The sequence below is a fragment of the Propithecus coquereli genome, unplaced genomic scaffold (assembly GCF_000956105.1).
Source record: "Propithecus coquereli isolate 6110/MARCELLA unplaced genomic scaffold, Pcoq_1.0 Scaffold28, whole genome shotgun sequence".
NCBI classification, from domain to species: Eukaryota; Metazoa; Chordata; class Mammalia; order Primates; family Indriidae; genus Propithecus; species Propithecus coquereli.
Window position 1 is genome coordinate 2,153,049 of NW_012148396.1, and position 23,651 is coordinate 2,176,699.

The 23,651-nt window shown below is 39.2% G+C and overlaps 1 protein-coding gene across 1 annotated transcript in view; it reads right to left on the minus strand.

The window, feature by feature from the left end:
- The window catches only part of TMEM71 (transmembrane protein 71), a 36,053-nt gene extending 16,936 nt beyond the window's left edge, over positions 1-19,117 (minus strand). Inside the window, exons 1-5 of the mRNA XM_012647982.1 lie at positions 19,018-19,117; positions 17,383-17,458; positions 16,087-16,147; positions 11,429-11,641; positions 9,030-9,145 (exon numbers count right to left, since the gene is read on the minus strand). Of these exons, the coding sequence (XP_012503436.1) occupies positions 9,030-9,145; positions 11,429-11,641; positions 16,087-16,147; positions 17,383-17,422 (430 nt within the window). The 5' untranslated portion in view covers positions 17,423-17,458; positions 19,018-19,117. The remainder of the gene's footprint in view (positions 1-9,029; positions 9,146-11,428; positions 11,642-16,086; positions 16,148-17,382; positions 17,459-19,017) is intronic.
- Positions 19,118-23,651: the final 4,534 nt, after the last annotated feature.

Genomic DNA, 23,651 nt, shown 5'->3' on the forward strand with positions numbered 1-23,651 from the left:
GTCTATCATGAACAGGCATTATAATAGATATACTCCCTAATTCTATGACCAAATGGATAGTCAACTCCATCGTGAGGTGGGAGGGTGCCAGCCGTCATCAAGGCATGTTTCAAAGTAGAAGGGATTCTTAAGAATTTAACAACATATAATAAAAGGAACTTATTACTTGACCTTGGGAACGGGAATTTTTTACTTTGAATTATATATATAGAAAATTACTACACCATGAAGGATTCCTTAATCTGCTCCTAGACATTTCTAGGCACAGTTTTTATCCCACATGGCTGCTTTATTCCCTTGGCTTCACTGTGTAGCAAGGTCCCTTCTTCTAGAAAGTGCCCCTAGGGAGGGAAAGGACTGTGGCCTCTACCACCTTTCCCTTTGCAGAGCTGAATACAAATAGCAAGCGGGTCTCTGGGAAAGACAAACTTGACCTGTGGTGGGGAATAGTCACAGCTTCCGAGGGTTTAGAGACAAGTACAAAAAGAGCAGAAGAGAAGAAATGACAGAATCAAGGTTATTTTTACAGTTTAAGAGAAATGTCAAGAGAAAGAAGCAGGAGAATCTTAGCAGCTCCAGTTGATAAATAGCGAGGCTTCCTCTGCTTTAATGACTGCCACAGGATGTCTGGAGCATACAATGATTAAGGAAAGGTACCAGCTGGGAGGAATGACTGAGGCAGCCCACAAGTGACATCCCCAGAGAAGACCCCATGCCAGAGGATGTGGGGAAATGGAGCAAGAGTAGAGGAGTAGGCAAAATCTGCCTGGATATAGGCCAGGCAGATCTATTAATATTTATTCGTTTAATGCAGAGTTATTGTACATACCGCACACATTGTATTGTGCTAGGAGCTGGAAGAACTGAGTCAAATTAGACACTGCTGTGCCCTACTCGTGATCTGGAGAGGGACAGATATGCAAGTGAGCAACTGGAATACAATGAGGTCATTGCTGTGATGAAGGCTGGCACGAGTTGCCCAATGTGAGTTTAGGAAGGAGGCTGAGTCTGTCTGAGGGAATCCAGGGAGGCTTTCCAGAGGAGGCAGTACTTACATGGGAACCTGAAGGATGAGTAGTAGTTCTTCCAGAGAGGCAGCAGGAAGAGGAGGGGCCAGGTGAGACAAGAGGACGAGGGGGAGGAAGAGGACGACGAGAGGCGGAGCGAGTTCTCCAATATGGTTAGACAGGAGCGTGTGTTGGGGAGTCCCAAGAGATGATTCTGGCTGAACTATTGGGAAAAGGCCAAACCATGAAGGGCCTTATGTCATACTCTGGAGCTAAGATTTACTCTGGGGGCAATTTGGAGTCATTAAAGAATTTTGAGCATGAATGTCACATGAGAAGCTTTGAGTGCTAAAATTCTCACTCTACAGTGAGAGTTTTGAGAGATTCCTAGTTCTCCATTTCAGGAGCTGAGCAGCTGTGGAACTCCAAGAGACACTTGGGGTCTTTATTAGCAGTGGCTCTTAATGGGGGCAGGATTCGCCTTGCAGGGGATATTTGGCAATATCTGGAGACATATTTGGTTGTCACGACATGGGACGGTGGGAGGGGTGCTGTGGGTATCTAGTGAACAGAGGCCAGGGATGCTACTAAACATCCTATAATGCACAGGAGAGTTGCCACGATGAAAAATCATCTGGGCCAAAATATCGATAATGCTGAGGTTGAGAAACCTTGTCATTGAGAGAGCAGACCTAAATGTACACGCCATCCTGATCACTAGACTTCTTTCAACCACTCTGGTAAGTGTTTAAAGCAGGGATCATGTGTCTGCATTTTCCTGGCTGTGTTTACTCTTGTCAAAACACCTGCTTTCTGCCTTCATAGGACCAATCGCAATGTATGATTTTATAATTATTACATAAACACAAACTATAGAATATGTAATTCATGTGATTTTTGCTTAATGTCCACCTCCCTGACTTGATAAAAGCTCCATGAGGAAAAGGTCACCTCATCTGTCCCAGACATCAGCAATTGGTACCCAGCTCGTAGTTAGCACTCAGTAAGTCTCGCTGTGTTAATGAGTGAAGAGTTCCAGGGAAGGGTGGGAGGTTGACACAGATGACATTGCCATATGAAAAAATCTAAGCTTGGCCTGTTATAACAGAGCTCCAGTAACCATAGAGACGATGGGTCACTTTTCACCCCCATGGAGGCTGGGGCTGACCTAACACTGAGACTTTAGGTAAGGGGCGTGGCCTCCTTGCCCAGGCCAGTGGGCCAGCTTCACCTGTGGTCCCACTCAGCCTGGATACTGAGCTAATGAGCTGGCGCTTTTGGACCAGGGAATTGCACCAGCCCTGCAGGTTTCTGCATGTCATCCTTCCCTTAACTTTTGGCCACTTGACAAAGCAGTCTGTGGAAGCATTCCTGCTGGTTGCCAGGGAGAAAGGAAGGAGCAGAAAGTGAAACATGCAAATCATCCAGGAACGACCGGGCTGCAGAGGAGGTCCTGGACTACGCGCATTGCGGCACTGTGCACAAGAGCCACCACGCGGAAACAACCCAGGCGTCCATCTACAGATGAATGGACAAAGAAAATGAGGTTTATACATACAATGGAATGTTATTCAGTCTTAAAAAAAGGAAGGAAATAATGTCCTTTGCAACAACATGGATAAACGTGGAGAGCAGTGTGCTAAGTAAAACAAGCCAGTCACAGAAGGATAAATACTGCATGATTCCACTTCTATGAGGGATCTAAAATAGCCAAACTCATAGAAGCATAGAAAAAAAATACTAGTTGCCAGGGTCTGGGGTGTGAGAGTGAGAAAAGTGAGGAGCTGGTGTCCAATGGGTATAGTTTCAGTTATGCTGGAAGGGTGTGTTCTGGAGATCTGCTGTGCAACATAGTGCCCATAGTTTACAATATGGTACTTACTAAGAAGGTAGCTCTCATGTCAAATGTTCTTAGAACTCACACACATACACAAAGGGACACAAGGAACCTTTGGGAGGTGTTAGATATGTCTATTACCCTGATTGTGGTGATGGTATCACGCGTGAGTGTTTGCATATGTCCGAACACTTCAAATTGTACACATGAAATGTGTGCAGTTCTTTGTATATCGGTTATGCCTCAGTAAAGTTGTTGAATGAAAGAAGAAGCTAAATGATCAAATTAATGTGGAAGTGAGAAAGAGCCTGGAACTGTCATTGCTAATTATGCATTCACGAGTGGCCCTCAGCTACGATCTGGGGAGATGTGGACTAGACCTAGACTGCAACAACAGTAAGAAGATCCCTGTGCTGTTTCCGAAGGCCGCTCAGTTGAACTTAGAGCTTTGCCACTGGGAATTGGATGAAATAAAAAATGTATCCTATGTGGAATACTGGAAATTTTACACAGCATTTTTGAAAGAAAAGATAGCATTCAACAGGGAAGCCATGAAAAAGTGATTTAACATACAAAAATGATCAAGGAGTTTTTTCATTTCTGAAAAGACATGATTTGCCTCCAACTCACATTGTTCCTAATTGACATTAAATTTTTTCTCCAACCTTAACACTAAATGAAAGAATTATAATGCAGAAAACATTTTAGCAAATAGCTCTCATTGTGTTCTATTTCACGATATTAATTTCACTCTGTTTTGCCTGATTTTTTAAATTTAAGGTAGTTGACTTCTGTTGGGAAGACTCTGTATCTTCCAAGCACCTCTTCCATATCCTTGCATGTAAAATGTGCATTATTTGTTATAGAGAGAAGCACAAAACCACCTAAGATGTTGCCACCACAGATATTTATGGAAAAGGCATTAGTTCTAGAGAAAACTGAGGATCTGAAGCTCAGGTGACTTGCCTGGGGTCATCTTGCCTTTTCCAGGGCTGCAGAAACAGAGCTGGAAAGTCCTGCTCAGTCCTCCCTGTGTGAATCCTCATTCCCTTCCAGTATGACTCACAGCCTCTGGGAACACATCCCGAATTGCAGTATTGGGGTCTGGGGAGCTGCAAAATGGCATGGCTAAAGAATGAATTGCAACTAATGAGGAAAGGTGTCAACACAGCTGGGGAAGGGGTGAACCGAGGACAAACGAAATAGGCAAAAATCCTCTCTTGCCTAAAAATGAAGCAAGAGAAAATCAGGGGAAGTAACGTTTGATTGCATCCATTGCATAGAGAGAAAACAGCAAAACAATTTAATTTTGATTTCTTCTGGAGTCTTCTAACTAGGCATTTCCAGAGAAAAATAAATTGCTGATAAAAGTCATGGGGCTTTGCTTGAGTAAATCTGGAAAACAAGAAGTCTGGGGAAGATTTGATTACCATTGACAGTAGAGATGAGAGATGTTCAAAGTCCTCTGTGTACTCAGGTTGGCTAATTACTGATTTTAGTGGGGGCTGGCTTGATTTGTTATATTTAGAAAGTATTTGGAAACCATAAGAATTTTAATAAGATACCTAATGAGCATGTAGCATTGCTGTGGCCCCATTGCTACAAAATTGGATGTATTTTGAAGAGGTAGCTATGGGAAAATTAGATATTAATTTCCAAAAATGTGACATACTGCCTTTAGAACAGTGATTCCCAAACTTTAATCATCCAAGCATCATTTTCTTGATTTTTGCCGTATCTTGAAACCTGTTTGCTCTTAGCCATTTAGTATTTTCCTCAAATTATCTCATTTTAGATTGTTACTTTACAGGTAACTTTGTATCAATCACTTAAATGTCCTAACCAGAAAGTGAATGTAAAAATAAGTACAATGAAAATGTAACTTTATTTAATTTGGTGAAACGCTAGTGTAGCAGAAAGCTCTGATTCTGTTCTTTGTTAAAACGAAAGAAAGAATAGCAAGTATTAGAGAGTCTGAAAGCCACCAAGGCTCTCAACTTAGCCTGTGTTCTTTTTTTTTTCAGAATTGTAAGGGAATTGGAAAGGGAGCCACACTTTCTCTCTCACTGTGTGATTTGCTGTTCATTTCTGCTGTGTCCTAAAGGCATTTCCTCGTCCACCCACCCTTTAGAAAACATTGCTTTAGAACTGAGAAGAGACTTGCCACGTTGCTCCAGAAAACCAGTCTGGAATCAATGGGAGGAAACATGAAAGGGCACATGATAGCTCAGCCTAAGTAAGCCATTTCTCCAGCAGCAGTAACCACTGAGAGGATGAGGCAGCCTCAAAAAGTCCTAAGAGAGTAGGGATGGGAAGATGTTGGTCACGGGGTACAAAGTTTCAGTCAGGATGAAAAAGTTCTGGAGATCTATTGTATGGCATGGTAGCTATAGTTGATAATTATATATTGTATACTCAAAAATTGCTGAGAGAGTAGTTCCTAGATGTTCTCACCACAAAAAAATGGTAAATGTGTGAGGTGATGGATATGTCAATTAGCTTGATTTAAACATTTCACAATGTATACATATATCAAAACATCATGTTTTCCACTTTATCAATAATACCTTAATTAAATTTTTTTTTAAAAATAATGAGAGTCTAAACCAGGCAAATCCATAGAGACAGAAAGTAGATTAATGGTTGTCAGGAGCTGGTGGAAAATAAGGAATGAATGCTAATGAGTATGGGATTTCTCTCCAGAGGTGATGGAAATGTTCTGGAATTAAAAAGTAAACTACCTTGTGACTGTACTAAAAATCACTGAATTGTAAACGTTGAAATGGTAAATTTTATGAAACGTGAATTATATCTCAATTGAGAAGTAATGGGAGCTCCTTATTACTATAAGTATTTGTGCCAATCTGTCGGTGAGAGTGAGAGGTGTCCTCTCCTTTGCCTTCTCAGTGAAGCTTCCATGTATGACACACTTACCAGAGACTTCTTTAAGGCTACAGAATGCTTGGATTGACCTCTTTATCAAGCTATATACCATTAGCCATTTCTGTATATTCTTTTCTTTCATAACACCACACTCTTCTGGTTCCTTGAATGAGAAATTTTCCCCAAAGAGCCTTTCCCCTGCGTGACCAAGTGATTAAGAGTGCATACTCAGAGTCTTAGCTTTCAATCCTGGCTATGCTGCTTACTCTTGGTGTGTGGCCATGTGAAAAGCGTTTAATGCACTTTAGCTTCCACCCCTGGAAAATGGGTTTGGAGAGAAGTGATGATATGACATGTGGATTTTCTGAAACTGTGCTGGCCTCTGGCACTTTCTGCTATTAGGGGTTGATACTACTGAGCTTCTGTTCAACCTCCTCAATTCCTTTCTTGACTTTCCTTTCTTCTCATTCACTTGTTTGCCCTAAGTAGACTCCTTTATTCCAATGAACTCTACTGCTTCTCAGGTTGGCTTCCAAATCAACACCTCTAAATCCTTCCTTACTCCTGAACTCCTTCCTCACATTTCCAAACTTCTATCGGTCGTCTATTTCTCATAGGTACCTCAAATTCAACCCATGTGAAATAGAATTCACTGTCTCTTTCTCTGACCCCAATCTGTTCTTCTTCACCTTTTTAGAGCTAATTTATATTAAGCAGGATATTGGCCCCTGTGCTGATATGGTACTTTTTAAGAATTATTGCATTTCATCTTGACAACAATTCTATATGCAATTATTTTTCTTCTGTTATATATGAAGAACTGGAGGATTAGAGAGGTTAATTAACTTTCCAAAGAACATTCAGGTATGATATGGTGATTCCTGGACTTGAATGCATGTTCACCCAGCTCAAAAGCCCATTCTCCTCACTCTGCCATAATATCTTTTAGCCCTTGGTGACTGGCAGAATTTTTCATGCAGTCTTCCAAATTAAACACATCTATTTTCTTTGATTCTCCCCACTTTCTCACCACTCCATTCAATCTGTCACCAACCTGTCAATTCTACCTTGAAAAATATTTCTTAAATTTCTCCCTCCCTTTATTTCCAGAGCCACTTCCTTAGGGTGCTTGCTGGTTTTAATTGCCTCTAAGTTCCCATGACCTAATCTCCATCCAATCCTCACCTCATGCTACTGCAAAGGTAATTTGGAAAATCAAAATCTGATTGTGTTATTGCCCTTCTTAAGATTTTGATTGTTTAGATTGTTAGATAAAACCCAAACTCCTCAACATGGCACAGAGGCTATTCAAGTATCTCCCGTCTATCCTTCCAGTCTTGTCCCCTCTGTTCCTGCCTCTTTCTCCTTTCCTCGTCCTGCTGATATGTGCTTGTTATTGTGGGGAACTAAAAGACACTCAATTTAATTAATCATATAAGGAATTGTTTCCTCATTTAACAAGCGCTTAGCGCTTATTGTAGTTTTGAAACTAATCTATTATTACACACTACCGAAAAAAAATGTAGCATTGTGTTTTCTTCCCACCAAGCAGGTTGAGAAAAATAGCAGACATATAATTAGTACACACTTAAATTATAAGATTATTGCATTATGTGACCCCTTTAACTTGTACTTTGGGCCTCAGCTATGAGATACACACTGGATTTCTCCTTAGAAAGGAGAACAAAACCCTTCCTGGCAGTAGAGCAAAGTCTGGACTTTCAAATGAGACAGACCTAGGTTGAATTCCAACTCTGCTGTTTATAAACTAAATGAACTTAGGCAACTTACTTAACCCTGAACCTCAGTTTCATCATAATTACAATAAATATACTAATACAATCTACTTCCCAGGAGTTTTAGGGATATTTAAATAAGGTAATGTGTATAAACAAGGCAACGTTTTTAAAAAACAGAATTTAAAGTGTTCAGCATACAATAAGCACTCTTGACCTCTTTTTTTCTCATAGCCCACATGGGCAAATCCTGTTGGCTCCACTTTTGAAAGGAATCCAGAATCCTATCACTTTCCACCACCACCCTGCTATCACCTTAGTTCAAGCCACCATTAATCTCCCACCTGAATCACTCTGACAGCCTCTAAATCAGTTTCTTGCTTCTGTTCCTACTACCTGACATCTAATCTGAACCCAGCAGCCAGAGTTATCCTCTCAGAATGTGAATTGAATCGTATTATTCCTCTGCTCAAAATCCTCCAGTGATTTCTCCTCTTGCCCTGTGCAGAACTCAAAACCTTTGAAATGGCCCCACAATTGTCCTTGTCCTTCCCCACTTGCACCCTCCCCAACACCCACACCTCTGAGCTTCTTCCCTTCTGGCCCCCTTGCTCTCTCAGCCGCATGCAGGATCCTAGTCCAGAGCCTTCGCTCTAGCATTTGCTCTGCCTGGATCATTCCTCCCCCAGATGTCCACACAGCTGTTTTGTTCCTGCTTTTAAGTCAATGCTCAAAAGTCCTTTTCCAGGAGACCTTCCCTAACCACCTTACTGAAACTTACAATCCCCATCACGTCCCCCTTTATTGTTCTCCATCCCACTGGCCACATTTTAACATGCCATATAATTTATGCATTGTCTATCTCCCCCTAGAAAACTGCAAGTTCCAAAAGAACAAGTTGTTTTGCCTGTTTTATTCACCACTATGTCCACTGAACTATGCCTGACAGTCATTGTCCTATTTTAATCTTTAAAATATGCTTTGAGTTCCCATCACTGTTTATATGCATATATATCTATATACATATTTATATATTGATATTAATGTGCATCACATAATACACATATATCTAACATATACATATTATATATTTCAATAGTTTTTAATATATAATATATATATGTGTATATACACATATATATATAGATCTTGTTTTAAAAATTAAGAAATCAAGACTTGGCAAAGTTAAGTACTATCTAAGTGTGCCCAAACTGGGAATGAAACCCTGACCCCAGCACACTCTCTCCAATACAGATCTTCTAAATCTGACTCCAGTATCCTCTCTCCACCCATATCCTGTACAGAAAACACACTGGAGATGAGCAAGTATTTTTCCAGTATTATCAGCTTAATAATTTACAGATTTAAATTAGGGTAATTTGCATGACATGAACACATATGTACTTTGATCACACCAATAGTGTGGGAAGAACTTTAGGTGAATTTTTAAAATATGGCCCATCTCTCTATCAAAATAACTGTTATCTCTGGATTTAACATTGGTCCATATGGTTGCCACTGCCCATTTGGAAATGACGTTTCACTATGGAAAAGGCTCGAACTCACCATTTCCATTGCAGTGGTCTGTATCCACCCTCCTGACCCCTTCCAACCAGACATCCTCACTTGGGGAAGAGTCAACATCACCAAAGAAACTCCCATGCAGCCAGGATTGAGAGGCACTGAGGTTGAAGAGAGAAGGAAGAGAATGGCGGATTCTCTTTTTCTTTCTAAATATCCTGGAGAGAAGTGAAAGCGTAGTGAACAATGAGTAGCGTCACCTCGGGTTCGAAACAGAATCTAGCAAAAGTGACTTGGTGCACAGAGTACATCTCTACAATCCAAGTCCATTCACTCCATTAATTCCACAGATGTTTCTCAAAATTCTACTGTGTGCAAGGTCCTTGGATCAATGTCAAGAATACTGAGATTTATAAAAGACAAAACTTTGCATGCAAAAAGTTCACAATCTGTTATGGGAAAAAGACAAGAATAATGCTGGTACAGTTAATGCTTTCATAGAGTTTATTCTGTGCCAGACACTCTTCCTAGTGTTTTATATGGATTAACTCACATTATTCTACCAAAACAGCTCTATAAGGTAGATACTATTATTCTCCCATTATTGAGGTCAGGAAACAGGCACTGAGAGGTTAAGTTACTTGGCTGAGGTCATGCAGCTAGTAAGTGACATAGCTAGGCTGCAAACCCAGAGGGGGAATGGGACCCTAGAGTCTTGATTTGTTCTCCTTCCGATTTCTTTTTTGTTTCCTAATCTCAAAAGATCTTTAGATGGGACCCATTTTTCTTCAGTTAATAATGTAAGAAAGACTGCATTGACATGGTTCAATTCCCAAGACCCTCAGTTCTTTAGAGATGGACTGAATGGCTGGTATCACCACTTACAAAAGTATATTGAACTTGATGGAGCTTATGTTGAGAAATAAAGTTTAGTTTTATCTTTTAATTTCATTTTTCCACAAACTTTTTGAAGTCCCCTCATATAATTCTGGGGATCACCAATGTGGTAAATTGAATTATTGTTCAGGAAATTTGCATCAACAGGGATAGAGTGTATTTTCCTGACCCTCACTTCAGCTTGCCCATGTGACTGGAACTGACCAATGGGAAGTTAGCAGATTGATACACACAGAGGCTTGACATGAACTTGCTGTTGGGGCATTATTCTGTAGATAAAGAGGGGCCATTGTTAAATTATCAGATTTAGTCTTATTGTCTTTCTGTATTTATGTGATTACAATGGGAAAAACATTCTTCATGTTCACTGGTCCCAAAAAAAAGACTTATGTGGGACCTCATTGGTTCCAACATGAAGCCAAGCTCAGCCTAGTCCAGACTAGATCCAGACTAGATCAACCTACCCCAAGTGACTTCCAAACATGTGTGCATTCATTGCTATATGTCACTGAGAATTTGTAGTTATCTGTTACACAGCATTATTGTGTTAATAGCTGATTGACTGATACAGTCAGCATGTGGGTGGTTTTCAATGAAAAGAAAATGAATATGATTGCCCAAATTCACTGATCTAAAATGAACACATTCATCTCTTTTCCTCCAAGCATGTCCCTCCCCTATTTCTGATCTTATTAAATGGTCCTACTATACATTTAGTTGACAAAGCCAGAGTCCCAAGTTTCATGCAAGTGTCCTTCCTTTGCTGACCTCCCACATTCAAATAGTGACCAAGTCCTATCTCTTTACCGTCCCTTTCATTCATTTCCCCAACACTTTTATCCTTGCTACTGACTTTCTTTCAATCCATGGATGAAAAGCCTTCAGTTTTCCCATTCTGTTCATTCTCTACTCACAAATCCACACTTCCAACAATCTGTCTTCTACATTGCAATTACTGTTATCTTTATAAGACTAAATCTGATAATTTAACAACTGCCCCTCTTTACCTACAGAAGAATGCCCAAACTCCTTAGCCTGAAATTTAGCCCTCTCCATCCAGCCCCTGCCTCTGATCTCAGTCTTCTTTCTCCCAGAGCACTCCTTCCTACCCTAAGCTGTATCCCTACTAAACTAATTGCCATTCCCCATCTTGTATCAGAGTCTCTCAGAACCGCATGCTTGTGCCCTCTCTCCAGAAGACCTTTTTCCTACTTTTATTTTAACTAACATCTTACATTTTTCAAGATTCAAAATCAGTCATCACCATTTGTAGGAAGCTTATTTTTACCTATTTCTCAAGTAAAACAGACCTCCCTTCCTTTTCCCCTCCATGGCACCCTGTGTAGATTTCTATCCCAACACCCTAATCACTGCATTAAATTTGTTTGTTTTCTAATTTCTATCCCTTCCCCTTATTTCCCTTTGTATTTCCATTCTGAAGCAATAATGGGCTCCTTATAAATGACTGTTGAATGAATAGATGAATGAACGAATAACTATTGGATGGATTGGACTTGAGATTCCTTTATGTAACATCCTCTACTCACCTGACTACGTTCTCCTTATACATAACCCGGGTCTGGGATGGGTGCAGAGTTATGTTGCCATCTTTGTCGCAGAGGAAACTGTCTTCTGTCCAAATGTAGTAGCCATTGGTGAGCAGTCTGGGACTTCGGCGACAGGTATAGTGAGAGCCTGTCAGGGGATCTATGGAGCAGCATTCAAAGGAACTGTCACCATCCAGGAAATCACAGGCAAAACTAAAGAAGGAAAAAGGAAAGTCCTTTAAATCTCTATCCAGTACATACAGTCACACGAAAACCACCTGTCTCCTTATTGTGAAGGAAAACAACCTCTTTGCATTCATAACTATCAGTTACTTCTGCCACCATTAAGAATGTCATTCTTAACCTTCTGGGCTTCATCTCCTCACCTATGAGAGCACTGAACTAGAGGACTCTTAGTGCTTCCTTCTGTTTTAAAATTTGATGAAAACACTATGGTTAATCAGTTTCTTCACCATATGATGAGCCTACACTCTTGATGTTAGTCTATTTTCTTGGATGGAAAAATTGCAAAGAAGCCTTTCTGAGATGTTGGAAGATCATAATTCCCTCCACCCTTTTACTTTGAATAACCCTCCAATTGCCAGGTCACTGTATTATTCTTGTCATTGTAATAGAGAAATTATAACTATGCAGCCTCCAGACACATATAAGATATAAGATATAGGGGGAACATGTAGTCAAAGAGATCTTTTTAACCTTTGCAAATTCCCTTCCAGGTTGGCTGTACAAATGGTCTCCTTCCCTGATTTGGTATCCAGGAAAGTCTCATAATTCCTTGAGTAAATCTGCATGTGTCTTAGATTTAAAGAGCAATCGCATTGGGCTGGGTGTTATGGCATGTGCCTGTAGTCACATTTACTCAGGAGGTTGAGACAGGAGAGCTGCTTCGGCCCAGAAGGTTTGAGGCTGCAGTGTCCTATGATCATGCTTGTGAATAACCTCTGCGCTCTAGCCTGGGCAACATAGCAAGATCCCATCTCTAAAAGAATCACATGCCCCTATAATTGAAAGGCAACCAAAATTATTATGAAGATATTTCAGAAATTTAAAATTTCTTGAGATGAGATTTGGTCTAAGCCTGGTGGCAACAGTAATAGGGCCATATTGGAGAAAAGAATATGTTATTTTCTCAGGCAAAACTACTTGCTTTTCCCTCTCTTCTCCTACAAAAATTATTTTTCTTTGCCCTACACCCTAACTATCACTGTGATTTGTGTAGATGAATGTCTGCCTCAATAATTATTTTATACATTTCTGGAGGGAAGGGCTGTGAGCCTAATAAATGTTCAATATATAAATAAATTCAATAGTAGTTGCTGAATTAAATCATATGACAGGCTATGAAAATCTGGTCTTTAAAAAAATAGTGTGTGAATATATTTAAATTCTTGGGATGGTTTTTTTGTCAATTGATCAATACCACTGATACTGTAATATCTCTCATATGCTCTTTGTCTTGATATTTTCAAAGAAATTCTACATACATTTATCCTATGCAATTATATAAATCAGGAGCATACATTTCCAGAAAATCACAGATTCTAAGAATCAGAAGGAATTTTAATGGTCATGTCTCCAAACCCACCCAATTGTGCTTGTCCCATCTGCTGTATTTTTGACAAACACTATCCCATCTCTGCTTGTACACCTTCAGTGGTAAGGACCACACACATGCTAAGCCACCCTACCCTTCACTGAGTATGGACTGTGGTGTAGTAGATAAGACATGGAGTTTGGAGTCATTTCACCCTAAGCCTATAATTTCAACTCTGTCATTGATTAGGTGAGTAAACCTAATCCAGTCATTTAGCTTCTCGGGCTGTATTTTTATCTGTAAAAATGAGAAAAAAAAATCATCTCCCTTTATGATGTTGTCTTGACAATTAAACAAGAAAATGAATAGAATGTGCTCAGCACATGGTATGTGCTTAATAAATGTCTACTTCCTTCCGTCCCTTCTTTCCCTTCCTTTTCTGTCCTTTCCATCTTGCATTTGAGAGTTATTCAGTTATTTGAAGAGACTTTCCACATCCTCACTGGGTATTCTCTTACCGATACTAAAAGTCTTCCAGTTCATCTAACTATATGACAGTAGTTGACACTATATGACACAATGTGGTTTTGATCCCTTCACCATTATAGTTTGACTACTCTTCTCTGAGGATTTTCCAGTTTTTAAAACACTCCTTAATGTATCATGGCAAGTATAGAGCCCAAGCTTTTAGGTGTGTGTCTGCCAAGAGGAGATTGAGACTATCACCTCCTTCATTATAGAATTCATGTCTTTAGGGATGATGCTTAAATCATGTCAGCTTGATTCTTTTCTCTTTTTCCCCCAGTCACCAACATGTTGTTACACTATTGAATTGATTAACAATTTTTTGTCTTCTATCCATATATTTAGTCATACTTTCCCTCTTCTGGACTTTTGAACCAATTTTATCTTAGAAAGTCAATATATAATAAAAACTTTGGATCTAGATAGAGCTAGGTTTATACCCTGGGTTTCAATTCTGGTTCTACTTCTTGCTAAATATTTATTCTCTCCAAGGCTTAGTTTCTTATAAATGGGAATAAGTACAATAAGTATTATCCAAAACCAACCTCACAGGGTTGATGTAAATAATAAATGTCATAATTTCATGGAAGGTTATTAATGCCTATGCCTTTCATAGCCTATCAGCTATAAGCTAAATCTGTTGGCTACAATTTGAATGAGCCCATAGGATTGCACTCTTAGAACTCTGAGGAATTTTGATTATATTATACAACATTTTTAATGTGTTTACATGATGTCATCCAAGAATGTTATCACTGGAATCTATGTGTTCTTAATCTAAGTCATTGATGAAAATACTGAATAACACAAGTAGGGATCTGAATTTTGGGAAACACCAGAAGAGACTACTTTCCAGACATACATTGACCTACTTTATCAGCACATTTTAGTTAGTGTTATCCTATTAACAGATAAGAAAATGGAGACTCCAGTAGGATGTTAATTGTTCAAGATCTCAAGGCTTATGAGTGGGAGATGCAAGGTGAGAATCCAAATCTACTGTCTTCTACCCTAGTACTTTTTCCTCTACATCATTTTGTGTCCCCAAAAAGTAATGGGGCAACTATAATGTACTGGACGCTTAGGAGGGTACAGAGTTCTGCATCTGTATTTCTATCTGCACTCCAGTCTCTGAGGTTTCAACATCCAACAATTATCACCTGCAGCCTCCCTAACCCCCTAGCAGTATTCCTTTTTAATGTCCCTAACTTTGCTCCTCCTCTCTTGGTTGTAAACAAAATGAAGACACTTTTCCAACACCTGGCTTAGAGTAAAAAAGAGATTCTTTTCAACAATCTCAAACTCTTAGAGTGGATAACAAAATTATCTCTAGATCTTGACTCCTGCTTCATTCTGCGATAATAATCCTAGTAGCTGATTCTTTTGAGTAGGTCTTTTCCAATTGGTTTCAGAAGTCCAACCCCACCCAAAGCCCAGCCACTTGCTCAACTGCCCAAAGACAAAGCCCTTTCTCATCTTGTGAGGCTACTAACCAGGCCTTGAAAAAGTCTAAAGCTCATGCCTGCTATGATAGACTGGTTGGTAAAGGGACAAATATCATTAGGACCTTTTAAAAATTTTTATATAATTATTTACATATTGATAGTTTGCAAAATGTCTCTCATCCTTCTATACATCTCCCTCCTGAACTACTGAATTTATGATTTTTTTTTCATTTAAAAGCCTAAATGCAATTAATATATGCACTCAAGTTATTATTAAAATACTATTTTAAATGAATTTTATTTATTGAACACTTACCATGGGCCTGGGCCCACACTTTGTACTTTATCTACTCTTTATAAATCTCCCTAAAAGCTAAGTATCATTATTATCCTCATTGCAGCAAGAAAAAAATGAGGCCAGAAGGGCAAATTATGTGGATATTTTATACAGCTAGTAAGTGGCAGAGATAGGATATGAACCCCACTCTATCTGACTCTAAAACATATGCTCTTTGCACAAGTTCTGTTTGTTTATCTTTAGCTGATTCATTGTTAAGAACAGGAGCCCTAGAATTTACAAGAAAAGGACCAGGTCCTAAAATCAATGCATAATCCTTTTATACTACAGGAACATTTCCTAAAATACTAGAGGAAACATCAACTGATGTCTGCATAAGGAATAAGAGATGGAGAGTCAGAAAAAAAAGAAAGGAAAAGAAAAGAGACTCCATTGCAGTACTTGAACAAAATGGTAGAATCTATATGTCTTAGTGGAGCATAAAATTTGGTCAACTTGTGCATTAGTGTAATATCCTGTTGCTCTTGTAAAGTGAGATAGGAAAGCACATTTAAGAGAACATCAATTTGAGAAAATGTAACCATCCATCAGTATTCAATGTTTGTGTCACTCACCAGAAAAACAATTCACACCTGCCCACACACACACACACACACACACACAATCCATTATTACATCAGGCAAGTTTTCATTCTGTGTATGCATAGGACTAAAAATATATAACCATACCAAAACTGGATGACAGCTAAAATACTATTTTTAAACAAGGAATACAGTAAAATGAGACATACAGGGAAAGAATTGGATTGCTTTTTGAAAAAAGCCCGTGGAATACCTTGGGAAAATGCATGTGGCAGATAGCTCTCCGGCATATTCTCTCTCCAACCTGGAAGAACCTGAGTGAACACATGAGAGGGAAATAGAAATTTAGCACACCTCACCAGCATGCATGACTGTGAACACTGGAGCATGTGAGAAGGTGGGAAGAGTGGATGCCCCAGCCTCTGCAGAAAGACTCCAACTAGAGCAGCTGCCCACTGCATCAGTCTAATACAACTTGTCACCAAAGCTCCACGGGGAGCAAGAAATAATCCAGGAGTTTCTATCTCCTGTCCTTTCTCATACATAACACTCCTTTAGAAATTCCTTAGTGCAGGATGAGGCAATAATAAATCGTTAGCATCAAATTGAGCTCGTGAAAAGAAGGAAGAAAACATCTTGTGTGAAGCTGGAGAAAACTCAAATCAATTATCCAACGTGTTGGTTATTGTAGCTTACTCAGTAATCTGAGGAATTCAGTCATCATTCCAGATTCTCCCTCATTAGTGCATTTTAAGACACTTCTACTGTAAAATAATGATCAAAAGACATTGGTGGGGGAAAATAAGGTTTTGTTTTGTTTTATATATGACTTTCCAATGTATGAAGCCCGTAAGTACTCTTAATTATTAAAAAAAATCATTAATTCATTCATTCCATTTTAACCAAAGGCATGGCAACAGACTTCACTTGGGGAAAGTTACAGTTGATTAATATTCTAAACTCTAAAGCAGAATTTTGTAATGTACAGTGATGCTATCAATACTTCTAATGGACAGGCTCTGTGAAAATTGATTCCATTACTGACAGTATCTAGGACAAAGAAAGGAATGTAGACTTTCAGATTCAGTGGGTTGATTTGTAAGGAGAAAATTGTGGGTGTGTGAGGGAGGGTTAGAAATGGGGTTTGGGAAGAAAATAACAAGAGGAAGGAAGAAACTTGAAACCACTACCGTTTTAACAACGCCCTTATTTTCTGCAAGTAGCTATCAAAATCATTCAGCATTTTTTATAGACAAACAGTTTTGCATCTTAATAGTAGCTGATAAACAATCTCCTTTCACATTTATGCACAGGCGTCTAAAAAAAAACCGGTAATTTTTTTTTCTACTAAAAGGAAAAATACCACATTTCTCTCAAGGAAAGAAATGAAGTCAAAATCATTGCCAAAGTGAACACTGGCATTTAAGAAGCGCAAGCTACTGACAGATGGTTAATGGTCTGAGTATCAGCAAAATCAAAGCAAGGAAATTGCTAAAAGGAGTCTAATCGTTCAAAAGATAATTGCATATAGCAGTTTTCCTACATTTGCTTGCTACTGGTGTTGACATCAGTTGAGATACTCGGTACATCTTGGGAAGGCCGCTTGTTCAAACTTCACAGAGTCTCTGCAAAAGATGATAAAAAAAGGTGGACTATATATTAAAAATAGAAAAATTATGCCAAAACAGATGGCATCTACTAATTGCACTAGTCAGATTTGTCTACTGAAATAATACAGAGATAAAGAACTGAAGGCAGGAGACTAGACTGAAGACACAACTTCACTAAGGTTGCGTCTGCCTCCGCGACTTTGTATTACACTTTCCATGGTTTCACTTAGTGCATCTAAATAATCTTTTTTTTGTAAATAAGAACAACACTTTATTTGGAAAAGCTAGACTTACAAAGATTGATTTGTAATCCAAATAAAATAATGAAAGTGAGTTATTTGATAAAGAAATCTGAAAAATGACTGGTTCTAGAGCCCCTAAACAAAATTTTTTTGTATTTTAATCAGCCAATGAAATTAACCTCCTTATCAAGTTTCAGACAGTGCTTGGAGATTGGTACCTGTTTTTTGCCTAACAATTTGAACCACTGACAGGTAGTCACACAGAATGCTTTTTTGTAGTTGTTATCAGCCTTTTATGAGCCTGAACATTCCTAAACAGCATAAACAGTATTGTACTAAAAAGAGATTACCACTGGCTAGATTTCAGAACTCTGTTCCCATGAACATATAATTTACTTTCTTAATTACAAATCAAACACGTATCAAAATGTGCAAATTATGTAAACTTTGATCCTTTACCTCTTATCAAATAGAACCACCTTCTGTTGACTATTGAACCTTATGTATAGTATCATTATCCTAATAGCTTTATAAGGTAGGACTAAATTATTTTATGATTCACCACCTCTATCCACATCTTGTAAGATGATAACTAGTAATCAATTGTTTTTGTAGCTGTAATACAATCAAACCAGGCTAATTCTACAGCTCCAAATTGTTTCAATAAATTATATACCAACCCTGCTAGAAAATTTAAAACCCGATTTATAGAGACCGTTAAAGATGTCAGGAAGGTTTCTGGCATTCCTTGGAAGATGTCTAAATCAAAGCACACATTTATAGATTTCATTTGTTTAGGATATAAAATAATATTGTTTGCAATATATATATTAGTATGTTACTTGTCCTTTTCATTTTCCATCAATATTCTACAAATATGCCCACCCCAAATTACCCTATGTTAGTTTTTCCTAAGCATTAAGCTTAATTTTAAGCCAACAAATCCTGTGACAGAAAGCAAGGTCTTATTTTTCCATCTTACAAATGCTTGTAGCAGGCTACAGGCAGTACACTGACAGTTAATTGAAAATTAGAAACAGTGATAAAAAAAAAAAAAACATCTTCAGTTACAGCTCTAAAACTTTTCAAGAAACAGACTCAAGCAGTTCCATCAAAGCAATACATCTGTTCTAAAAAATATTTGCCCATACATGTTCCTTCCAAAGGGAGTTTCCAGTTTCTTCTTCCAATTGATAAATGACAAAATAATAACTGAAATACAAAGTTTCCTGTGGTTGACAGCAGAGAAATCAAGGACTGAGCAGTTCTGAAGCTGAAAAAAATGTCAGAACGTCAACAGGTGCAGAAGTCTCTTAATAATGGGAATCCCACCTTCCCTTCTGGTAGATGGCGACACACATTGCCATGTGCAGGCATTTGCAGAGAAGTTTTCTCTTCAGCAGTCTCTTGTTCTTTTGGCTGTTTCCTGGTACCGAGGAGCGTGTAGTTCCTGGGAAAGTCAGCCTTGCAACCCCTCTTGTTTTCTTTCAAAAACAGCCTGCGTAACCAGAGGCAGAGAAGCAGAATGAGGTCACACTTCCTGTTGGGCTCACATCAGTGGCATTTGCACTGAGGAGCATGGTGAAGATTTAAGATAGTCTCCTGGACTAACAGAAGTGAATGTACAGCCCATGAGTCAGGCCAGCTGGGTATACTACGGCCACTGGAGGGATGTTTTTCTGAGATAACTTGTCACCCTTATCTGCAAGAACATGAGAATAATTTTCAGCCAGGTGACACTTCTTGGTCATCATCTTCTGGCCTCATTTGATTATATTAAATAAGTAGTTCATGGCTGTGCTCTTTGTCAAAATCACTTAAATTTATTGAGGATGATGCACTGAAGCTATTAAATTCAGAATACCTTTAAATACCAGGAGTCTGATCTTATGAAAATTTCTACAGTGGCAATATGTTGATCCACCAAAGGTTGGGCTTTACAGAAAACTCTGTGGATGGCATTTTGCATTTTATATTTATACTTTAGTAGAGCTCAAAGACTTGATACTATTTGCAGGTCCCTACACATCTGTGCTATTCTAAGTGATAAAAGAAACATGCATTCCAGCAACACTGAGGTAGCTCTGAGTAGTAAAAAGAGCATGGGTTTTGGAGTCATGCACACTGAGATTCAAACTGTCAGCCATCCTACTTTGTGATCTCAGATTTGTGACTTTGAGTTGCAATTTTCTCACTTATAAATGTAATAACATGTACTTCACAGGATGGCTTGGAGAATTAAATGAAACAAAAGAAATGAGAAAGAATTGAATCCTCAGCACAGATGTGTAATATATAAGCCTTATTTGTTTTTAGTAAGTCAATTTCTCTTCTGAGGCACCAATTGGCCAGGCTGTCAGAAAAGTTAATCTCATCCTTTCTTGGGGTTCCCTTCTCCCCTGAGGTTATACCATATAGCAGGATCTTCTGTAAAACATATCCCAGGCAACAGAATCTATCAGGAGGGAGGCCAGTCTAATTTCAAGGTGTCCTGCCTTCTGAACTTCATGCCCTTGTCTAATCCCTTCCCCTTGAGTGTGGGCTGAAGCTAATGACCTGCTTCTTGTAAATAGGTGCTGGGTTACCACTCTGTAATTAGGCTTCTGTCCTGCTGGACTCTCTCTGTTACCTTCTTGGCTTTCCCACTTTGAGAAAGCCAGCTGCCATGGCAGAGAAGCCCACATGGCAAGGAACCAAGGGTTGTCTCAAAAGCCAGTAAGGACTGATGCCCTCAGTCCAATAACCAGGAATCCAGCCAGGACCCACGTATGTGAGCTTGAAAGTGGATCCTTCTCCAGTTAAGCCTTGAGATGATTCTGGCCCCAGCCAACACCTGACTGTAGCCTATGAAAGACCCAGAAGCAGAGGGCCCAGCTTAACCCTGCCCAGATTCCTGGCCCATGTAAACTGGGAGATAATAAATGGTGTTTTGAGCCACCAAGTTTTGAGATAATTTGTTGTACAGCAATAAATAACTAATATACAACCCTAACATATGTTCTCTCCTGAGCCATCTGACCACTGGTCAGTGGTTCTCTGCTGCTTTAGTGCCTCCCATAGAAGAGAGGCATGTTTATTCAAGGCTGCCTCTATGCACAACTTCCTGGATTTACAGGATAGCCATTCTGCTCCACAACTGTGCTGGGAGTCTGTTGTCCTCTTTCTTGAAATTCATAGCCTTCTCCTTCTTCTTCTCTTCTTCCTGTTCCCCCTACTCCTTATTCCTCCTCCTCCTCCTTCCAACCATGGCTAGTCTCTTCTAGATGACTGGGAAACTCCTTCTGACTTCTTCAAGACCCACTGCTCTCCCTGTACCCACAAATCCACTTTCCCAAAGAGCTCACATCAGGAAGACTTTGGTCTATTTCTTTAAAGGTCTGGCACATATTAGGACCTCATTATTAATGGTCCTAATGATTGCTAACTTGATGGAGTTCTTACTATGTGCCAGACACTGTTCTAAGCCCTTTCCATTATATCAGCACATTAAATCTCATACCAACCCCAGGAGAGAGGCTCTATTATTATCCCCATTTTACAGATGAGGAAACTGAGGCACAGAGGGTTAAATACCTTGCCCAAGTCACAGAACCAGTAAGAAGTGAGTCACTAGAGCTAGGATTCAAACTCTGGCAGGACAGCTCCTGAGTTTGTATTTTTCTTTTTTTTTTTTTTATTTCAGCATATTATGGGGTACAGATGTTTAGGTTACATGTGTTGCCCTTGGTCTCCCCCCCCCAAGTCCGTGTTTCAAATATGTCCATCCTTCCGGTAGTGCGTATTACACTCCTTGTGTATACAAATACCCGTCCCCTCCTCCCTTCTCCCCCCTCCTCCCACCACCCTCTCCCTTCCCCAGCATCCAATAGATGTTGTTCTGATATGTGCATTTATGTGTTGATTAGTTAATACCAATTTGATGGTGAGTACAAATGGATCCCGTTCTTCTGCTCTTGTGGTGCCCCACTTTGGATAATGGGCTTAAGTTTAATCCAGGAAAGTGTAAGAGGTGCTAGATCACTGTCATTTCTTATGATTGAGTAATATTCCATTGTAAACATATACCAAATTTTGATAATCCACTCATGGATTGACGGGCACTTGGGTTGTTTCCACATTCTTGCAATAGTGAATTGTGCTACCATAAACATTCGGGTGCAGATGTCCTTATCGTAGAATGTTTTGTGCTCTTTTGGGCAGATGCCTAATAGTGCTATTGCTGGATCGAATGGTATTTCTATTTTTAGCTCTCTGAGGTATCTCCAAATTCTTTTCCACAGAGGTTGCACTAATTTGCAGAAGACTGAAACTAGACCCCTACCTCTCACCTCTCTCAAAAATTAATTCAAGGTGGATAACAGACTTAAACCTAAGGCATGAAACCTTAAGAATTCTAAATGAAGATGTTGGGAAGACCCTTTCAGACATCGGCCTAGGTAAAGAATTCTTGAAGAAGACCCCCAAAGCAATCGCTGCAGCAACAAAAATAAATAAGTGGGATCTAATCAAATTAAAAAGCTTCTTCACTGCCAAGGAAACTATCATTAGAGTGAATAGACAGCCCACAGAATGGGAAAAAATATTTGCTCTCTACACATCTGATAAAGGGCTGATAACCAGAATCTATCTAGAACTCAAAAAAATCAACAAGAAAAAATCAAACAACCCCATCAACAAATGGGCAAGCGAAATGAACAGAAACTTTTCAAAAGAAGACAGAATAATGGCCAGCAAACATATAAAAAAATGCTCAACATCTCTAATCATTAGAGAAATGCAAATCAAAACCACAATGAGGTATCACCTAACCCCAGTGAGATTGGCCTCTATCAAAAAAACACAAAACAACAAATGTTGGCGAGGATGTGGAGAGACAGGAACACTTCTACACTGCTGAGTTTGTATTTTTAACCTGTAAGTAATAAATGATCATATCCAACGTGTTCAAGCATTTCCTATGATCCAGGCATTGCACTAAACATTATACATACAAGACCTTGTTTCAACCTCACATGGCCCTAGAAAATAAGCACAATTATCATCCACATGCAGGACAGAAGTTTAGAGAGTTTACATAAATTTCTCAACATTGACAAGGGCCAGGGCTAGAATTCCAAGTCTGAGGTTCTGCCTCACTCTCCTCTCCTCAGGTCCATTCGTCTCATTGTGTCTCAAACACTGGACATGGGCCTACTTTGAGATCTTTGAGCTTAGTGTTCCCTCTGCCCCAGAATGTCCCATAAAGACCACAGGACTTTCTTCCTTCACTGCCTTGCTGCTAACTAAATTGCCCTCCACACCACTCTCTATTCTGTAACCGCTTTATCCTTCCTCCTAGCACTTTTTACCATGGCACGTGCCATGTAATTTATCCTTCTTAGTGATAAACATACTCCTCAGCTAGAACATAAGCTTTGAAAGGGCAGAGAATATTGTCTCTTTTTAACTCCTACAGCCCCAGTATCAAGAATAGTGCTTCCCATATAATAGGTTATCAATAAGTATTTGTAGAATCAACAAATAAATGAATTAAATCCAGGTAGATCTGACTTGAGAGCCTTAATTCTGCATGCTATATAAATGAGTGTTTCTAAAAGTATGTTACACAGAATGTTCAATTCTATGCTATTATCAGAGGTGATTGTGTGGATGGAGAAGGATGTGAATGGTAAATTTAAGTACAAAAAGTCCTAGAAAACATAGGTCTCTTTAATGGAGGTTATGGAACCTTTTCAATGATATTGGGACTTGCAACTGACTATGGGCAAGGAAAATGGTCTCACCATTTCCCAAAATTGTTTGCCCTGGGAACCTTTCGGTCACATAACATCTCCTATGACTGGTGTTCCCGAGCTGAGTTTTGCAAATTTTAATGTGCTGTGAATCACATAGGACCTGGTAGAAGTAAGTAGGTCTGAGGTAGCCTTTCTGACCTGCTCCTTGGGAAAGCCAACTGCTGGCCCATA